The sequence below is a fragment of the Episyrphus balteatus genome, chromosome 1 (assembly GCF_945859705.1).
Source record: "Episyrphus balteatus chromosome 1, idEpiBalt1.1, whole genome shotgun sequence".
NCBI lineage: Eukaryota > Metazoa > Arthropoda > Insecta > Diptera > Syrphidae > Episyrphus > Episyrphus balteatus.
Genome location: NC_079134.1, coordinates 141,209,998 through 141,231,713, shown reverse-complemented (window position 1 = coordinate 141,231,713; position 21,716 = coordinate 141,209,998). Strand labels below are relative to the sequence as shown.

General features: G+C 28.8%; 1 protein-coding gene across 1 annotated transcript in view; it reads right to left on the bottom strand.

Moving 5' to 3' along the window:
- The window catches only part of LOC129907186 (zwei Ig domain protein zig-8), a 306,807-nt gene that overhangs the window by 66,184 nt on the left and 218,907 nt on the right, over window positions 1-21,716 (bottom strand). The window contains exons 3-4 of the mRNA XM_055983283.1: window positions 4,298-4,375; window positions 3,284-3,416 (exon numbers count right to left, since the gene is read on the bottom strand). Coding sequence (XP_055839258.1) covers window positions 3,284-3,416; window positions 4,298-4,375 — 211 coding nt within the window. The remainder of the gene's footprint in view (window positions 1-3,283; window positions 3,417-4,297; window positions 4,376-21,716) is intronic.

The window sequence follows — 21,716 nt, the reverse complement described above, 5'->3', positions numbered from 1 at the left end:
AAACATTATGGTAAAGAAGAATTTGACGCGTTTTCGTCCTCTCTTTTATATCCCTGCTAGTCGTATTCTGTTTTTTTTTTTTTTTTTTTTTTAATTGTACTGTTAACATTTTTTATAAGTTTTTTACTTTTAGGGCAAATTTAGAACATGACATAACAATGATGGAGAATGCCAAAAAAAGTGGATTCGGTAATTTTGTCTGTCTGTCCTTCTGTAAATACTTCGAGCTACAGCCTAAACTACTGCAGCGAAGTTGGTAGTTAACAGTTTTGGGTGACTTCTTAGAGGAAAAATAGAAATTTTGTTTCCAGTCGGGATGTACAAAAAATTAAGCTGAAATGGAAAAAATTAGATCGTGCAATTTTTATTCATACGACGGTAAAGGGAACCACTGAAAGCTTAAAACCAGTTTTTCGGGAAAATCGACCTTGAGCCAAAGCCGACATTTTGGATTAAAGATAAAACACGTTTTAGTGAATAACTCGGCCATTTTTGATTTTTGACAAAAATTATATCGCGTAAAACTAACTTGTCGAAAATTTTATTTTCTATAACTTTTATAGAGCTATGACCAATTGTTTATAACTCACTCTCTCTTTTAATCTTTTATTATAAACAATTGGTCATATCTCAGGCATTAATAAACCGAATTGAAAAATTCAAAGACTTTACCGATTTTGAGATAGTTACTTTTGTTTGTTTTATTTTGCATTTGAAATGTTTAATTTGACTGGGCTATAGGAGATTTGTTTAGAAGTGGGTCTAAATTGTCTATGAATAAATTAAACACCAGTTTTTCTTAGAAAAGTCAAAGCTTATGAAAGAACTATTAATATGATCCCGTATATTTACAAAAAATTGGTTTTTGTGTGGTATTCATCGAAGCATTTTGGATGAAGCGCAGTGTTGTGCATGTTTTTTACATGGTTTTTTACTCTATGAAAAAAAAAACTTGAAAATTACATGTAAAAACTACCTGATGGTAAAAAAATTAAATTTTTTTAGAAAGCCAAGGCAAAAAGTTAAATGATTGATTTCAACTAGTTGAAGAAAAGAATAACACTACAATTTTTGAACGATAGTTACTTATTTAATTTCATTAATTTTTTAAAGATTTGTCAAAAAGGCTAGACTAAATCGTTTTCTTGTATTAAATTGAACGCTCTAGAAAAAAGCTTTTATTAAATTTTTAAATAATACATTCACGACAATATCTGAATTGGATTGAATTCTTAAATATTTTTTTTTACAACTGGGCCATAAAATTCATTTTAAATACCTTCTTATTGAACAGGTTATCGACTAAATAATGGGATTAATTGTTGAAGATTATAAATTTTTCTCTAAACTTTCGTTGAGCTATATCGGAGAATTTTTAGTAACTATAACAAATTTCCTATTCATTTTATTCCACTTAAGAAATTTTTAGAAGTAATTTTATGAAATCTGAATTTGTATTGCAAGTAACAGTAACATCTTTAGAAAATACCTAGTGATTTCACTATTTATAATTTAGAACCAAAATAGTTTTCTCAGTCAATCCTATGAATGAATATTGAATAGTTAGTGTTTTTCAATTAAATTTTCTATCACATCTGTCATCAAAGTAAGTTTGAGACTTAGCCTAAAATATTTTACAGGTTTATTTGAAAAGTTATTTGAATTCAATGAATATTCTAGTTAAAATATAATTGAAATGTACTTACAAACATCCTTCAGAACAATAAATTGCTTTTCCAAATCCTTATAAAATATTAATTAATCCAAATCAAGGAAAATCATTTTGAGTAATTTTTGTTAATCTTATATTTTAAAGCTATGTACGTTACGTAGTTCTTGAAAATTATTAAACCTTGTTGAACAAGTTGTAGGTATTATTATTTTCTATATGCTCTTTGTTTTCAAATAAATTGAACCACTCACTTCCTTTTACCTTAAAAAATAAATATCTAAGTCAACTTAACCCTTTTGTTTTGTATTTATCTCTTATCTTGTGATACACTTAGAACCTAATTTCTCAAAATTCTTATCTCTCTGGAATTTATAAGTAACCCACATAAAACATAAACACAGCCATTTCTGGGTATTAACTTTTCCAGACACAGAGAATTTTAACCCCACATCAAAAAACATGAAAATCCTTCCAAAAACACATAGTATGTATATAATTTCGTTTTTAGAGATTTTATACTAAAGAAACACTTAGATAAAAGTGCTGAAAATAAACTTCTCTCATGCAGATAAAATGCTCAACACTTTTGTACTACTTTACTATAACACAACACATATTTGTAATCCTTCAACCTGTCACTCACCAAAACAGTACATTTGTCCAAACCCAAATCACTATAAATCTTGAAACATTTTCAAAGGATTTTTAGATTTTAAGGATCTGTTATTTTTTTTTTTTTTGTTTTAAAAGATTACAGGAATAAAAAAAAAATCATGTTGAGCCTCTATAGAAGAAAATTCTTGACTTTAATATTTTATACACGAGTTTATACACATCAAGTTTGTGTGATGTTTTCCTCTGTAATTCATGACAAGGACCTCTCTCTTTCTCTCTCACTATGACTTATATATATTTAAGGGTCATCTTTTCAGCTTCTTTATAATCTTAGACTTTTCATCGTACAAGATTACAAATAATCCTATTTTATATCCATTTAGCTTTTCTATGTTATATACATTAGCTAAAGTAAGGTCCTTTTTGTGTAGAAGCGCATTTCCAAACACACAACAAATACAAGAAGATTTTTGTTCGAGAGAGAAAGGGAGATAGAATATCTTGTGTGTTGGCTAAAAGAGCTGAAAATAATGTTGACATTGAAATTTTCATTCTAACTTTTTACTGCATGTGATTTTAAAATTCTACTGATACGAGTCCTGACAAGAAAAAATAATACAAAAAAAATAAGAAAAATCCTTAGGATGGAGTAATAGCATACTTGTCACGATGATGCTTCAAGATATTATCTTCAACAAAAAATGAGCCGGAAATTTAATTAAGATGCCTTGTCTTTGCCAGGACTTGGGGAGGAGGTGGATCAACCGATATGAGGCAAAAAATTTCAAAAAAAAAAAAAAGCCTTAAAGTCTGAATGTGATAAACGTGAAATAGTTCTCTGATAGCACCTTGAAATAGAAATTCTTCTTCCTACCGTTTTTTTTTTTTGTTTTTTTTGTAACTTACAGCTTCAAAATGCCAAGAATTTAAGAACACACACAGGATACAAAAAAAAAAAAAAAAAATCTCCCGCCCCACACGTATATAAACACTTACCAATGACGTTGAAATTGTATGACAAGGACATTTTTGGCTCTGTGTTGATTTGGCACTCGTAAATACCGGAATCCCTTGGCTGGGGATACTTTATCTGCAGTGTCCAATTGCCTGAGTTTTCCGGTCGTATCACCTGCAACAAAACAAAACAAAACAAAACACAATCAAATTACTTTACACAGCAGAAGAAGAAGAGATAGCAATAAGGAAGTTATACTCGCACTACCTACAAAAAATAAATAAAAATAAAAACGCTTTTATCAAGCATTCCAAAAAGGACTTCCCTTCACTCATATTATATATATATTTATATCCTACCTTCAAGCCAATAAAATAAAAAAAAAGTCCTTTTAGAAAAAAAAAAAAAAAATCAACATTACACAATAGGTCCTGGAATTGCTGCACGAACAAACTGCTTCGTGATATTTATATATTTAGTCACGCAGCAGAGAGCAGACATATTTAAAGGATATGCTTTTGTTGTTCGTTTTCTGATCATTGTAGTCGTCGTGGTTGTTGTTGTCCTGCTGATTCTTGAATTGAGTCTAGAGAAAAGAAACTCAACGAAAATAAATAGCATCTCGCACTACTTTTGGCCTTAAAGTGTGCTGCAAACTTTATGAGATAGTTTTTCTATTTTTTTTGTAGAAAATAGAATATTATGTTATGTGCATGCAATGTTGTGTGATGAAGGACACAAAATCTCAACATCTTCTTCTAGTTTGATCCTGAGACATTGAGAATGGAAAAATAAATAAATAAAAAAAACTTAACATTCTATCTATCGTATAGAAAAGGACGAAGGACGAAATACTTAAAGAGAAGAAAAAGAAAATAGAAATAGAAATGTGTTTTCAAGCATGCAGATTGATTTGGTTAAGTTTATTCATTCGTTTCGTTTCTGATAAAAGCATCAAGATTTAAACCTGACCGGACATTGGCTCTGGTAAGGATTTTTACTTCCTTGTAGTATATCTATTATATGTATGTTGTATGTAGGGATTTTTTTCTTACCTGAAATCTCTGGTCAGATGTGTATGTTGTGGAACCAGCCGTAAGGATGTGCAAATCACGTTTTCTGATCCATGAAACCTGAAATAATGATAAAATGGGAATGTGAATAAGTGAAATTGAACTTGAAAGGATATTCTAGAAATGAAAGGATATTTATTTTTCTGTTCGTATAGATAGTTCGTATATATATGTTAAGTCTTATAGCTTTTGTTTTTTGTTGGTATTTATTTTTGTCAAAAATTATTTGGAATCTTTTGAGATTCCTCTGTATTTTTAAGGATTTTAGTTGAAAATATTTAAGAAAAAATAATTTTAATACTTCTTATGTTAAGTAAAGTGATATTATTTTATCTATCTCCTAATATTTAAATATGCTTCATCACAAGGATAACTTAACTTCCAGTAAGTTTAATCATAATAATAGTAAAATATACAAGAATTAAAGTTAAATATTTCAGAAATAAAGTAAAAGATACCAGGAGTAAGGTTATATCCTATTCTATTTTCTTATGGACCAATTTTTTGAACCAATAAATGAGAATACATGTCAAATATCAATTTCGGAAAAATTACTCTAAAACGACTCCTACGATTTGTTTGATCAATCTCTTTACCTTTATAAAAAAAGTTTTTTTTTTTATTATCTCTCAAATAACAAACGTGTTCAATTTTAACGAATTTTTTTTGTTGCATTTTTTGGCATAATTCACTAACAAATTATTTGAAAAAAAAATATGTAATTTTTTTATTTTAGAAAACATTTTGATTACTTTTTTTTTGAAAAATGAAATTTTCGAAAACAGTACCTACATTGAGTTTTTTAAGTTTTCGTTTTAGTTGGCAGACCAACTTTATATATTTTTTTAAATAGTATTAAAAAAAAACGACTGTAACGATTTTGGAAACCTGTTTTGCCTAAAAATGCATCTTAATAAAGGAAATAAAGGAAATTAAAGTACATTCCTCTTTTTGAGGTCAACTTCATTTAAAATGTTGTTTTTTTTTTGTTGGAAGGAAATTTTTTATATTTTTTATGATACATTTAAAAATTTTTTGTAAAAAAGGAGTTCTAAGAACAAGTTCGTGCAATCCAGTTCTACATTTTATTTTTAAAAACAGCACAAACCCAAAATATCGAAATTGAAATTTTATGTTTTTGCACCAAAATGAGGTCGTACTTTTAAAATTCCGTTTTTTTTTCGAGTTTACCGTTTTCAACAAAGAATTTTGTACAAAAATTTTAAAATTAAGAAAAATATTTAAAAAAAAAATATTTTGTATATTTAAAGAAAGTTTCAATTTTTTTTGAAAAATCAATTTTTTTAAAACGAATCAATTAATTCCATTAAAACTTTGTTTTTACGGAACAGTTAAAATTTTCTTTAAAATGGCAGTCCCCTTTTTTTTTGAATTTTTTGTATTAAAAAAAAACATTTTTCAAAAAAAAAAAAAACATCTCCAACGATTTACAAAAAATTTCTAAAAATTCTTTGTTATGCAAGAAATTTTTTTTCTTGTCTTTCTATGAAATAAAAATAAAATGCACGACTGGTTCGCACGTACTTGCAGTTCAAAGCACTTTTATTTTAGTTTATATGTAGATTTTAAAAGCTGGCTCTATATAAATTTTAAAAAAAAATTGATGTTGGGGAAGAGTCGACATTTAGGGCATAATTTTGTTAAATGAAAAAAAAAAAATGTTTTGTTATTTGACATTTTTGAGAAAAAACTAAAAGTTTTATTGCAATTGCTTTGAATATTAGGTACGTGTGCAAAGTTTAATCAAAATCGTTAGACCCGTTTTCGAGATAATTGGTTCAAATTTAAAAAAATTGTATGGAGGTACGCTTTTTAAGCGAGATACATATAAAAACCAAAAACAAAATAAAAACAACTTCCAGAATTCTATAAAAATCATCTGTCCCAAAGAAGAAAATCCATCCACCCGCTTAGGCTGTCTAAATGTGTACCCACAGACGCTTAGACGCATAAACGGAATTGAGAGACCCACTTTTTTGGACTTCTACATTATCGTTATGTTGGTTTTGATAAAACCTCACGAAATCAATAAGTACCTACTTGTTTATAGAGCAAGTAAAAATGTTAAACGTACGCCACAGTGGCCCACATTAACCACCAACTCTTCATCGAAGTCCACTTTAACTATATTTTGACATTGCATTTCCATTCTTAACTGGTGATTAGGTATTCGTGTACATGCTTTTTAAAATTCTTCAACATCTATTACCTCGTAGCTATCAGTCAATTAGAGGAAATATAAATTCATCGTAATTATTACAATAACTCGGAAATTGATTTTTCCTACCCGTAATTAATCACTTGAGTTTTTATTTTTGGTTGCCAACATTTTTGTATGCACTTGAAAAAATTTCAACATAAATAATACAAAACACTTCAATAATTCATTTAAAGTCCTTCAAAAAGTTATACATTTTTTGTCGCTCATTAAAAATGAAGTATCAACCCTTTCAAATAACAAAAAAAAAAATAATAATAATCTATTTCCTGTAAATGTAAACCAGTTACAGCTAATTTCTTATTAAAAAAATTTATTGCCATAAATTTGCATTAATTTTGGCAACAAAAACAGCAAAATCTCATTTATTACTTAAAACGAAAATACGTTGCGCTGTTGGTAGCGCATTTCGTTTTAAAGTAATTTGATGTAATTTGTTATGCCTAAATTTCTGTTGCTGCTATGGTATAACTTCACAATTTTTTGTTTGCCCTTTTGCTATATCATTCACCGCTACCGTCACGTTGTCATTGTTGTCGTAACGCCACAACCAACAACGTACATAGAGTGTTTCACTCCTTTTTCCATTATACCACCAACATTTCAAGAAATTAATTCCCTATTTTACAACAAAAGTACAAAATCAGTCCCGGATCTTGTGGAATGGGGTTGTCTATTTAAAAAAAATATGCAAACTCTTTTTAAAACAGTTATTTTTTCAAAACTATTTTCCAAATTGCAATAAATTAAAATGAAATTTAAATTGAATGGTTTTCCTGTGAGAAAACATTCCATTTGTGATTATTAAGTTTTATGGTCAAAACTGATGACAAATACATCATTGAATTGTCTGTATTGTTTTTCAGTTTCAGTGAGATTAAAAACTTATCTTATATATGCTCTTCCATTTGCTCACAACAAAGTTTTCGTCCTCATATAGAAAATTGTTTGAGTCATCGCACCAGAATGAATTAATTCATCCAATTTCTTCTGAACAAATTGATATCCTCTTTTCTTGCCTCAAATTTTCAATTGCTGCTGCAGCAATTTATTTTTCGTTTCAATTTAGGAAGATTAATCGGAATTTTGGTCAATTCACCTCGAAGAAAATGTTCTTCGGCCCGAACTCGTCAACAATTTCGTGAAAATACCAATAAAAAAAATGCATTTGAAATAAAAAAAAACAATATTTACCAATTTTGAAAAAATTACTTTTTGGATTTAAAAAAAAATTTTTGATATTTTTTTTTTTTTGAAAAATCAAATTTTCGAAAATCAGACATTTAATTTTTTGAAATTTTGTTTTTAGATTTTGACTAGTGATTTCTACAAAATAGCATAATATATAATTATATTTTAAATTTTTTTTTTTAATTATGTATTTAAAAAAAAAGTGGTTTTTTTTTTAAATACGGCTCTAACGATTTTGATTTTTTTTTGGAGGGCAATTTTATTCCAGATTTTGTTTTATTGCTTTGAAAAACAAATTCTATGTTTTTAATTTATTTATTTTTTTTTTTTTGTACCTATATTTACCAAATAAAAAATCTTAAAAATTTAAGCAACTTCAACTCTAAGAGCATGTCGTGCATTTTATTATTTTTTTTTTATTTTTTACACAAAATATTTTTTTAATTTTTAATGGAAAGCAAATTCAAATATTTAGGCCCAATTTATTCACTCTCCATTAAATTTAAAGCCGTCATTAAAAACGGGAAATTTTAAAATTTGTATGCGATTTGACAGATTTCTAATTTTTAATGGAGACTTTAAATTTAATGGAGTGTGAATAAATTGGGCCTTATTCTTTTTTTTTTTAACATAACACTTACCCAGTTTTAAGATATTACCCATATAAACATATAAAAACACCCCCATATTACGGTGAGATTGAAATCTATACTCAAAAAGGGTATTACGTTTTAGCTATGACAAGAAATATTATTTTAATGTTACACAACTCGAAAAAATTGGTCAAAGAAAAAAATTTATTTACTTTTATCAAAAACTAAAAATAGCTAGCTGAGTAATTGACTTAAACTTGTGTTTTCTCAAATCCAAGAAGTCGCTATACTTCTTCTCAAGCGCAATTTCATTATAAGACTCCTCTACCGTTTGATGAAAAAAAAATTCAATTTAAAAAAAAAAATATTTTTTCAGGTTACGAAATATATTTGTTTTTTAAAATGGCTACTGCTGACTTTGAGATTTTTAATACAGTTTGAATAAAATTTAATTTTCTTGTAGTTAGAAAAAAAAGTCGGTTTTTTAATTTCAATTCTAACAAATATAAAGTTATAATTTAGGTGGCTATAGGAATTAATTTTAAATTCACTTATAGTATATGTAGATATTTTAATACTTTTGTATTAAAAATAAGGTTATTAAAACAATATTACAAAATTTTAATATTTTTGTTTTAAAAACCTTAAATCTTAAAAAAAAAATTATTTAAAAACTGTGTAATAAAATAAAAAAATATTGAAAACAATTTTTTTCGGTATTGAAAAAGGCCTAATCCCAAAGGTTCTCTTAAAAGCTACGACAGAATTGTTATCCGTGTACATTTTTGCTATTACGGAAAGCTGTACGATGAAAAAATAAAAATAAAGAAACCAATTTGGTCGATGGTGAAAATTCAGAAAATTCCCGAAATAATGAAGATTATATAATTGGTAATAAGCCATTCAGCGAGGATTTTAATACAATGATCATGTTTCAAAAAACTTTTCCACGAAACATGTTACATCTTTAGCAGAAAAAGAAAGCTATTTTGATGCAAGACTCGTAGTTTGTAACAATAACAACACGAACTGGAATTCACTCCGAATTAAAATGAAATGGGACCACACCAAATTGAATCAAAATTGGTTCACAAAGTCCAAAATTATGAGTTAACAAAAATACAAAAAAAAAAAAGTACAGACAAACTGATAACCTCCATTTTTTTGAAAGTCGGTTAAAAATAGGGCCATTTTGGTCATTTGGCTTCAAATTAAATTTTAACTTTCGCTCTAGAGAATTTTTTAAAAATCAATTTTGTTTTAAAAACGGACCAATGATTTTTTTTTTTTTGAAATTTTATTTTTATTTTTCGATGCATAATATTTTAATATAAATTAGAAATTTGTATAAATTCTTTTTATAAAACATTTTTTTTTTATAAACGACTGTAAGATTTTTAATTTTTGTTTGTTTTCTTAAAATTGTTTCTAATTTTTCTGCACACTTGCATGAAGACAAAACCTTTAGCTTTATTCAATTTTTCCATCCTATTGTTTTTATTTTTTCTTTGTGAGTTTGTATGTTTTTTCTTTGTTGTGATTTTCCAATCCTTTTAGGAGAAAAAAAAACAAATCCAGCACCGTTTCATGTCCTCATCCTTGATTCCGGTTGTAATTCTTGTTCCTTTCGTTTTGTATTGTAATTTATGGTAAGTGAAAAAGTTTTTTTTCAACAAAATAAAAGAAGAGAGAAGAGAAACTCCCCAAAATAAAGTACCTTTTTCGTCTTTTATTTGCTTTTCAATTGCATGAAATTCTATTAAAGTGAAACTCTTTGGCTCCCCAAGGAGAATTCTTGTAAAAAAAAGGATTCTTTTCCGTTCCCCAATGACTCTGTATTTTTGAAAGACGACAATATCAACAACAATGTCGCAACGCACGTTTGGATAAACAAAACAAAAAAAAAATGTAAAAAAAAAAAAAACAAATCAAATATCTCGAAAGTTAATCCGAACAAAAGCCGAATATTTTTTCTTTTTCCTTGCAATAATGTGTAAAGCCAAATCGGAAGCAAACGGTTTTTTTTAACTTTTTTTTTTTAACTGAAATGTGTTGCCTTTAAGCCGAATAAAAAGTAAACTTTTTTTTGTTGCATAATTCTCCATTTCTACTAACACCGCTCTGCTACTTTTTGTTTGTTCCTTTTGTCATAATTTAGATTAAGACTTTTTAATTTGTTAACATTATTATAGGACTTAAGGGATTCACGCTGGAAAATCTTGAAAGATACTTTTTGATTTTATTTTTTTTTTTTTTTGCGTTTTTCTTTTTGTTTATTAAAAATAATTATAATAATGTTTTTTGCCAAAACAAAGTCGCTATAACCAAATGGGAATGGGAAATGAATTAATTCGATGAGAAAAGTTTTTTTTTGCCAAAAACCAAACAACCTAGAACCTAACCAACCAACCAATTCTATGTGGATTTCCCTTGATAATTAAATGATATAGATTCATATTAAATGTTTTGCGAAAAGCACAGCAGAAGAACATTTTCACATCGACCGAAATATGGTTTTTGCGTTCGTTATGATATGAATAAGTGGAAAAAGTTCTTCTTTTCGGTTACCGACACAATAAAAAGTAATGACACTTTATGTGAGAGGCAGAAAAAGTTTAAGCATTAAGAAAAATTGTAATTGTTTTTAGCTTTTTTTTTTGCTTGGGTTCTTCTATGTATTTAGTCGGAAATAAACAGATTGGAAAGTTCTGTAACAAGATTATCACAATCAGACTATTATTAACCCACGTGACCTATATTTTAGTTATAAACGAAATTATTCTTGAACCTTGAAGGCACGAATCTTCGGAAATAATCATCGTAATGACTTTCTATTTTAAAGTTGAAACGTAATGTTAAGCAATAAAGTATCGTTTAGCTTTTAGGATTAAATGTATAGGTAAAGATAGATACATAAAGTCAAGGAGAGAATAGATTGGAGAAATTTAATTTTTGTTAGAAGACCTTAGATAACTTCGATTTAATCATCGAAAAATGTTAAAGTGTTTTATTATTCCTCAGTGATGCGAAAAAGTTCTTAGACTCTATTCATAACTAAAAACCAAGAGTTTGTAGGAGTTCGGGTTGTTCAATTATTTGCAATCGAAATATAAATTTTTTTTCATTCGGAAGCAGATATTTTCGGATCAAAGACCCGAAACAAGTTTTGGTTAAAAGATACGTTATCACAATTAACAGGCCTATGCATTTAGCTTAATATATTACAATTTTATTTTTTTAAGATTTTCGAAAATTATCCAAGGGGTACCCCTTGTCTAAAAATTCTGAATTTTCAAAAAATTTCTGCAAATCCATCGAATGAGACATCAAAAGAAAGGATTCTTTAGACTCTATTGATAAATGAAAACCAAGAGTTTGTAGGAGTTCGGGTTGTTCAATTATTTGCAATCGAAATATTTTTTTTCATTCGGAAGCAGATATTTTCGGATAAAAGACCCGAAACAAGTTTTGATTAAAAGATACGTTATCACAATTAACAGGCCCATGCATTCAGCTAATATTACAATTTTATTTTTTAAAGATTTTCGAAAATTATCCAAGGGGTACCCCTTGTCTAAAAATTCTGAATTTTCAAAAATTTTCTCCAAATTCATCGAATGAGACATCAAAAGAAAGGACTCTTTAGACTCTATTGATAACTGAAAACCAAGAGTTTGTAGGAGTTCGGGTTGTTGAATTATTTTTAATCGAAATATTTTTTTTTTCATTCGGAAGCAGATATTTTCGGATCAAAGACCCGAAACAAGTTTTGGTTAAAAGATACGTTATCACAATTAACAGGCCCATGCATTCAGCTAATATTACAATTTTATTTTTTAAAGATTTTCGAAAATTATCCAAGGGGTACCCCTTGTCTAAAAATTCGGAATTTTCAAAAATTTTCTCCAAATCCATGGAATGAGACATCAAAAGAAAGGACTCTTTAGACTCTATTGATAACTGAAAACCAATAGTTTGTAGGAGTTCGGGTTGTTGAATTATTTGCAATCGAAATATTTTTTTTTCATTCGGAAGCAGATATTTTCGGATAAAAGACCCGAAACAAGTTTTGATTAAAAGATACGTTATCACAATTAACAGGCCCATGCATTAAGCTAATATTACAATTTTATTTTTTAAAGATTTTCGAAAATTATCCAAGGGGTACCCCTTGTCTAAAAATTCTTAATTTTCAAAAATTTTCTCCAAATCCATCAAATGAGACATAAAAAAAAAGGACTCTTTAGACTCTATTGATAACTGAAAACCAAGAGTTTGTAGGAGTTCGGGTTGTTCAATTATTTGCAATCGAAATATTTTTTTTCATTCGGAAGCAGATATTTTCGGATAAAAGACCCGAAACAAGTTTTGATTAAAAGATACGTTATCACAATTAACAGGCCCATGCATTCAGCTAATATTACAATTTTATTTTTTAAAGATTTTCGAAAATTATCCAAGGGGTACCCCTTGTCTAAAAATTCTTAATTTTCAAAAATTTTCTCCAAATCCATCAAATGAGACATAAAAAAAAAGGACTCTTTAGACTCTATTGATAACTGAAAACCAAGAGTTTGTAGGAGTTCGGGTTGTTCAATTATTTGCAATCGAAATATTTTTTTTCATTCGGAAGCAGATATTTTCGGATAAAAGACCCGAAACAAGTTTTGATTAAAAGATACGTTATCACAATTAACAGGCCCATGCATTCAGCTAATATTACAATTTTATTTTTTAAAGATTTTCGAAAATTATCCAAGGGGTCTTGTCTAAAAATTCTTAATTTTCAAAAATTTTCTCCAAATCCATCAAATGAGACATCAAAAGAAAGGACTCTTTAGACTCTATTGATAAATGAAAACCAAGAGTTTGTAGGAGTTCGGGTTGTTCAATTATTTGCAATCGAAATATTTTTTTTCATTCGGAAGCAGATATTTTCGGATCAAAGACCCGAAACAAGTTTTGGTTAAAAGATACGTTATCACAATTAACAGGCCTATGCATTTAGCTTAAAATATTACAATTTTATTTTTTTAAGATTTTCGAAAATTATCCAAGGGGTACCCCTTGTCTAAAAATTCGGAATTTTCAAAAATTTTCTCCAAATCCATCAAATGAGACATCAAAAGAAAGGACTCTTTAGACTCTATTGATAAATGAAAACCAAGAGTTTGTAGGAGTTCGGGTTGTTCAATTATTTGCAATCGAAATATTTTTTTTCATTCGGAAGCAGATATTTTCGGATCAAAGACCCGAAACAAGTTTTGGTTAAAATATACGTTATCACAATTAACAGGCCTATGCATTTAGCTTAAAATATTACAATTTTTTTTTTCGAGATTTTCGAAAATTATCCAAGGGGTACCCCTTGTCTAAAAATTCTGAATTTTCAAAAATTTTCTCCAAATCCATCAAATGAGACATCAAAAGAAAGGACTCTTTAGACTCTATTGATAAATGAAAACCAAGAGTTTGTAGGAGTTCGGGTTGTTCAATTATTTGCAATCGAAATATTTTTTTTTCATTCGGAAGCAGATATTTTCGGATAAAAGACCCGAAACAAGTTTTGATTAAAAGATACGTTATCACAATTAACAGGCCCATGCATTCAGCTAATATTACAATTTTATTTTTTAAAGATTTTCGAAAATTATCCAAGGGGTACCCCTTGTCTAAAAATTCGGAATTTTCAAAAATTTTCTCCAAATCCATGGAATGAGACATCAAAAGAAAGGACTCTTTAGACTCTATTGATAAATGAAAACCAAGAGTTTGTAGGAGTTCGGGTTGTTGAATTATTTGCAATCGAAATATTTTTTTTTCATTCGAAAGCAGATATTTTCGGATAAAAGACCCGAAACAAGTTTTGATTAAAAGATACGTTATCACAATTAACAGGCCCATGCATTAAGCTAATATTACAATTTTATTTTTTAAAGATTTTCGAAAATTATCCAAGGGGTACCCCTTGTCTAAAAATTCTTAATTTTCAAAAATTTTCTCCAAATCCATCAAATGAGACATAAAAAAAAAGGACTCTTTAGACTCTATTGATAACTGAAAACCAAGAGTTTGTAGGAGTTCGGGTTGTTGAATTATTTGCAATCGAAATATTTTTTTTTTCATTCGGAAGCAGATATTTTCGGATAAAAGACCCGAAACAAGTTTTGATTAAAAGATACGTTATCACAATTAACAGGCCCATGCATTCAGCTAATATTACAATTTTATTTTTTAAAGATTTTCGAAAATTATCCAAGGGGTACCCCTTGTCTAAAAATTCGGAATTTTCAAAAATTTTCTCCAAATCCATCGAATGAGACATCAAAAGAAAGGACTCTTTAGACTCTATTGATAAATGAAAACCAAGAGTTTGTAGGAGTTCGGGTTGTTGAATTATTTGCAATCGAAATATTTTTTTTTTTCATTCGGAAGCAGATATTTTCGGATCAAATATACGTTATCACAATTAACAGGCCTATGCATTTAGCTTAAAATATTACAATTTTATTTTTTTCGAGATTTTCGAAAATTATCCAAGGGGTAGGGGAGAGTGGGGCTAAATGTAACAGGGGTAAGAATTAACAGCTAAAAAAAGCGATGTTCCTTTCAATATTAAGAAACGCGTAAAGGAGAAAAATGCTCAATTTTTGCATATCTACCGGCACATTTTCTTCAGATGAAGATTAGACGACAGGGTGAGAAGTTACACTAGTGGTGCCCAAAAAATGCATGTTTGTAACTTTTTTTTTTAATTTTATTTTTGGTCTACCTCTTTACCCGAAAAAGATAGAGTGCTAAGTGTTTTTTTGTTATATGCAACTGTGTTTTGGCTCAAATTGCGTGTATATGTTATGTCTATATCAATTTCGCTTTTTTTTTAAATTGATTTTATGTGCCAAATTTTATGCTGGGGCTAGTTGTAACATTTTTCAGGGGCAAGTTGTACCATGTAAAAACCTACCTATACTGAAAAATTGTTTACCTAATATAATTAACAACCCTGAATATGAATGCTTGTAATTGAATTTGTATTTATTTTGAAATTGGAAACAAATTTTTGAACCACCACTTGAATTCATAAAGCTTATAAAACAATTTATGAATTCGAATAACTTTTATTTAAGACTACTGTCAAATTTTCTCTGGAAATGTTGGATTTGCTCCACTTTTTACAAATTTGCACCAAAATTTCATGACTGAGGTTTGTTTTTATTGTTATTAATTAAAAATAAATAAATATAAACAAATAAAGGTATTTTTCTCTTATTTTTAGTTCTTGGTACAACCTACCCCGGTATGTGTTACACTTTGCCCCGTATGTGGGGTAAGTTGAAACAACACGATTTTTTTTTTGGAAGCTTTATTTTTCAACATTACCGTTATGTTTTGCTAAATTTTTATGATGGATCTTGGAGCTAAAACATGGGTCTTTAATTTAAAAAAGGTCTGGTTGACCCACTTTCAAATTTGTAGGAGAACCATCGATTTTAGAAAAAAGTGTTACATTTGGCCCCACTCTCCCCTACCCCTTGTCTAAAAATTCTGAATTTTCAAAAATTTTCTCCAAATTCATCGAATGAGACATCAAAAGAAAGGACTCTTTAGACTCTATTGATAACTGAAAACCAATAGTTTGTAGGAGTTCGGGTTGTTGAATTATTTTTAATCGAAATATTTTTTTTTTCATTCGGAAGCAGATATTTTCGGATCAAAGACCCGAAACAAGTTTTGGTTAAAAGATACGTTATCACAATTAACAGGCCCATGCATTCAGCTAATATTACAATTTTATTTTTTAAAGATTTTCGAAAATTATCCAAGGGGTACCCCTTGTCTAAAAATTCGGAATTTTCAAAAATTTTCTCCAAATCCATCGAATGAGACATCAAAAGAAAGGACTCTTTAGACTCTATTGATAACTGAAAACCAATAGTTTGTAGGAGTTCGGGTTGTTGAATTATTTGCAATCGAAATATTTTTTTTTCATTCGGAAGCAGATATTTTCGGATAAAAGACCCGAAACAAGTTTTGATTAAAAGATACGTTATCACAATTAACAGGCCCATGCATTAAGCTAATATTACAATTTTATTTTTTAAAGATTTTCGAAAATTATCCAAGGGGTACCCCTTGTCTAAAAATTCTGAATTTTCAAAATTTTTCTCCAAATCCATCGAATGAGACATCAAAAGAAAGGACTCTTTAGACTCTATTGACAAATGAAAACCAAGAGTTTGTAGGAGTTCGGGTTGTTCAATTATTTGCAATCGAAATATTTTTTTTCATTCGGAAGCAGATATTTTCGGATTAAAGACCCGAAACAAGTTTTGGTTAAAATATACGTTATCACAATTAACAGGCCTATGCATTTAGCTTAAAATATTACAATTTTTTTTTTCGAGATTTTCGAAAATTATCCAAGGGGTACCCCTTGTCTAAAAATTCTGAATTTTCAAAAATTTTCTCCAAATCCATCGAATGAGACATCAAAAGAAAGGACTCTTTAGACTCTATTGACAAATGAAAACCAAGAGTTTGTAGGAGTTCGGGTTGTTCAATTATTTGCAATCGAAATATTTTTTTTCATTCGGAAGCAGATATTTTCGGATCAAAGACCCGAAACAAGTTTTGGTTAAAAGATACGTTATCACAATTAACAGGCCTATGCATTTAGCTTAAAATATTACAATTTTATTTTTTTTAAGATTTTCGAAAATTATCCAAGGGGTACCCCTTGTCTAAAAATTCTGAATTTTCAAAAATTTTCTCCAAATCCATCAAATGAGACATCAAAAGAAAGGACTCTTTAGACTCTATTGATAAATGAAAACCAAGAGTTTGTAGGAGTTCGGGTTGTTCAATTATTTGCAATCGAAATATTTTTTTTCATTCGGAAGCAGATATTTTCGGATCAAAGACCCGAAACAAGTTTTGGTTAAAATATACGTTATCACAATTAACAGGCCTATGCATTTAGCTTAAAATATTACAATTTTATTTTTTTTAAGATTTTCGAAAATTATCCAAGGGGTACCCCTTGTCTAAAAATTCTGAATTTTCAAAAATTTTCTCCAAATCCATCAAATGAGACATCAAAAGAAAGGACTCTTTAGACTCTATTGATAAATGAAAACCAAGAGTTTGTAGGAGTTCGGGTTGTTCAATTATTTGCAATCGAAATATTTTTTTTTCATTCGGAAGCAGATATTTTCGGATAAAAGACCCGAAACAAGTTTTGATTAAAAGATACGTTATCACAATTAACAGGCCCATGCATTAAGCTAATATTACAATTTTATTTTTTAAAGATTTTCGAAAATTATCCAAGGGGTACCCCTTGTCTAAAAATTCTTAATTTTCAAAAATTTTCTCCAAATCCATCAAATGAGACATAAAAAAAAAGGACTCTTTAGACTCTATTGATAACTGAAAACCAAGAGTTTGTAGGAGTTCGGGTTGTTGAATTATTTGCAATCGAAATATTTTTTTTTTCATTCGGAAGCAGATATTTTCGGATCAAAGACCCGAAACAAGTTTTGGTTAAAAGATACGTTATCACAATTAACAGGCCCATGCATTCAGCTAATATTACAATTTTTTTTTTTTCAAGATTTTCGAAAATTATCCAAGGGGTACCCCTTGTCTAAAAATTCGGAATTTTCAAAAATTTTCTCCAAATCCATCAAATGAGACATCAAAAGAAAGGACTCTTTAGACTCTATTGATAAATGAAAACCAAGAGTTTGTAGGAGTTCGGGTTGTTGAATTATTTGCAATCGAAATATTTTTTTTTTTCATTCGGAAGCAGATATTTTCGGATAAAAGACCCGAAACAAGTTTTGGTTAAAAGATACGTTATTACAATTAACAGGCCTATGCATTTAGCTAAAAATATTACAATTTTTTTTTTTTCAAGATTTTCGAAAATTATCCAAGGGGTACCCCTTGTCTAAAAATTCTGAATTTTCAAAAATTTTCTCCAAATTCATCGAATGAGACATCAAAAGAAAGGACTCTTTAGACTCTATTGATAACTGAAAACCAAGAGTTTGTAGGAGTTCGGGTTGTTGAATTATTTTTAATCGAAATATTTTTTTTTTCATTCGGAAGCAGATATTTTCGGATCAAAGACCCGAAACAAGTTTTGGTTAAAAGATACGTTATCACAATTAACAGGCACATGCATTCAGCTAATATTACAATTTTATTTTTTAAAGGTTTTCGAAAATTATCCAAGGGGTACCCCTTGTCTAAAAATTCGGAATTTTCAAAAATTTTCTCCAAATCCATGGAATGAGACATCAAAAGAAAGGACTCTTTAGACTCTATTGATAACTGAAAACCAATAGTTTGTAGGAGTTCGGGTTGTTGAATTATTTGCAATCGAAATATTTTTTTTTCATTCGAAAGCAGATATTTTCGGATAAAAGACCCGAAACAAGTTTTGATTAAAAGATACGTTATCACAATTAACAGGCCCATGCATTAAGCTAATATTACAATTTTATTTTTTAAAGATTTTCGAAAATTATCCAAGGGGTACCCCTTGTCTAAAAATTCTTAATTTTCAAAAATTTTCTCCAAATCCATCAAATGAGACATAAAAAAAAAGGACTCTTTAGACTCTATTGATAACTGAAAACCAAGAGTTTGTAGGAGTTCGGGTTGTTGAATTATTTGCAATCGAAATATTTTTTTTTTCATTCGGAAGCAGATATTTTCGGATAAAAGACCCGAAACAAGTTTTGATTAAAAGATACGTTATCACAATTAACAGGCCCATGCATTCAGCTAATATTACAATTTTATTTTTTAAAGATTTTCGAAAATTATCCAAGGGGTACCCCTTGTCTAAAAATTCGGAATTTTCAAAAATTTTCTCCAAATCCATCAAATGAGACATCAAAAGAAAGGACTCTTTAGACTCTATTGATAAATGAAAACCAAGAGTTTGTAGGAGTTCGGGTTGTTGAATTATTTGCAATCGAAATATTTTTTTTTTTCATTCGGAAGCAGATATTTTCGGATAAAAGACCCGAAACAAGTTTTGGTTAAAAGATACGTTATTACAATTAACAGGCCTATGCATTTAGCTAAAAATATTACAATTTTTTTTTTTCAAGATTTTCGAAAATTATCCAAGGGGTACCCCTTGTCTAAAAATTCTGAATTTTCAAAAATTTTCTCCAAATTCATCGAATGAGACATCAAAAGAAAGGACTCTTTAGACTCTATTGATAACTGAAAACCAATAGTTTGTAGGAGTTCGGGTTGTTGAATTATTTTTAATCGAAATATTTTTTTTTTCATTCGGAAGCAGATATTTTCGGATCAAAGACCCGAAACAAGTTTTGGTTAAAAGATACGTTATCACAATTAACAGGCCCATGCATTCAGCTAATATTACAATTTTATTTTTTAAAGATTTTCGAAAATTATCCAAGGGGTACCCCTTGTCTAAAAATTCGGAATTTTCAAAAATTTTCTCCAAATCCATCGAATGAGACATCAAAAGAAAGGACTCTTTAGACTCTATTGATAACTGAAAACCAATAGTTTGTAGGAGTTCGGGTTGTTGACTTATTTGCAATCGAAATATTTTTTTTTCATTCGGAAGCAGATATTTTCGGATAAAAGACCCGAAACAAGTTTTGATTAAAAGATACGTTATCACAATTAACAGGCCCATGCATTAAGCTAATATTACAATTTTATTTTTTAAAGATTTTCGAAAATTATCCAAGGGGTACCCCTTGTCTAAAAATTCGGAATTTTCAAAATTTTTCTCCAAATCCATCGAATGAGACATCAAAAGAAAGGACTCTTTAGACTCTATTGACAAATGAAAACCAAGAGTTTGTAGGAGTTCGGGTTGTTCAATTATTTGCAATCGAAATATTTTTTTTCATTCGGAAGCAGATATTTTCGGATTAAAGACCCGAAACAAGTTTTGGTTAAAATATACGTTATCACAATTAACAGGCCTATGCATTTAGCTTAAAATATTACAATTTTTTTTTTCGAGATTTTCGAAAATTATCCAAGGGGTACCCCTTGTCTAAAAATTCTGAATTTTCAAAAATTTTCTCCAAATCCATCGAATGAGACATCAAAAGAAAGGACTCTTTAGACTCTATTGACAAATGAAAACCAAGAGTTTGTAGGAGTTCGGGTTGTTCAATTATTTGCAATCGAAATATTTTTTTTCATTCGGAAGCAGATATTTTCGGATCAAAGACCCGAAACAAGTTTTGGTTAAAAGATACGTTATCACAATTAACAGGCCTATGCATTTAGCTTAAAATATTACAATTTTATTTTTTTAAGATTTTCGAAAATTATCCAAGGGGTACCCCTTGTCTAAAAATTCGGAATTTTCAAAAATTTTCTCCAAATCCATCAAATGAGACATCAAAAGAAAGGACTCTTTAGACTCTATTGATAAATGAAAACCAAGAGTTTGTAGGAGTTCAGGTTGTTCAATTATTTGCAATCGAAATATTTTTTTTCATTCGGAAGCAGATATTTTCGGATCAAAGACCCGAAACAAGTTTTGGTTAAAATATACGTTATCACAATTAACAGGCCTATGCATTTAGCTTAAAATATTACAATTTTTTTTTTTCGAGATTTTCGAAAATTATCCAAGGGTACCCCTTGTCTAAAAATTCTGAATTTTCAAAAATTTTCTCCAAATCCATCAAATGAGACATCAAAAGAAAGGACTCTTTAGACTCTATTGATAAATGAAAACCAAGAGTTTGTAGGAGTTCGGGTTGTTCAATTATTTGCAATCGAAATATTTTTTTTCATTCGGAAGCAGATATTTTCGGATCAAAGACCCGAAACAAGTTTTGGTTAAAATATACGTTATCACAATTAACAGGCCTATGCATTTAGCTTAAAATATTACAATTTTTTTTTTTCGAGATTTTCGAAAATTATCCAAGGGGTACCCCTTGTCTAAAAATTCTGAATTTTCAAAATTTTTCTCCAAATCCATCGAATGAGACATCAAAAGAAAGGACTCTTTAGACTCTATTGATAACTGAAAACCAATAGTTTGTAGGAGTTCGGGTTGTTCAATCATTTGCAATCGAAATATTTTTTTTCATTCGGAAGCAGATATTTTCGGATCAAAGACCCGAAACAAGTTTTGGTTAAAAGATACGTTATCACAATTAACAGGCCTATGCATTTAGCTTAAAATATTACAATTTTTTTTTTCGAGATTTTCGAAAATTATCCAAGGGGTACCCCTTGTCTAAAAATTCTGAATTTTCAAAAATTTTCTCCAAATCCATCAAATGAGACATCAAAAGAAAGGACTCCTTAGACTCTATTGACAAATGAAAACCAAGAGTTTGTAGGAGTT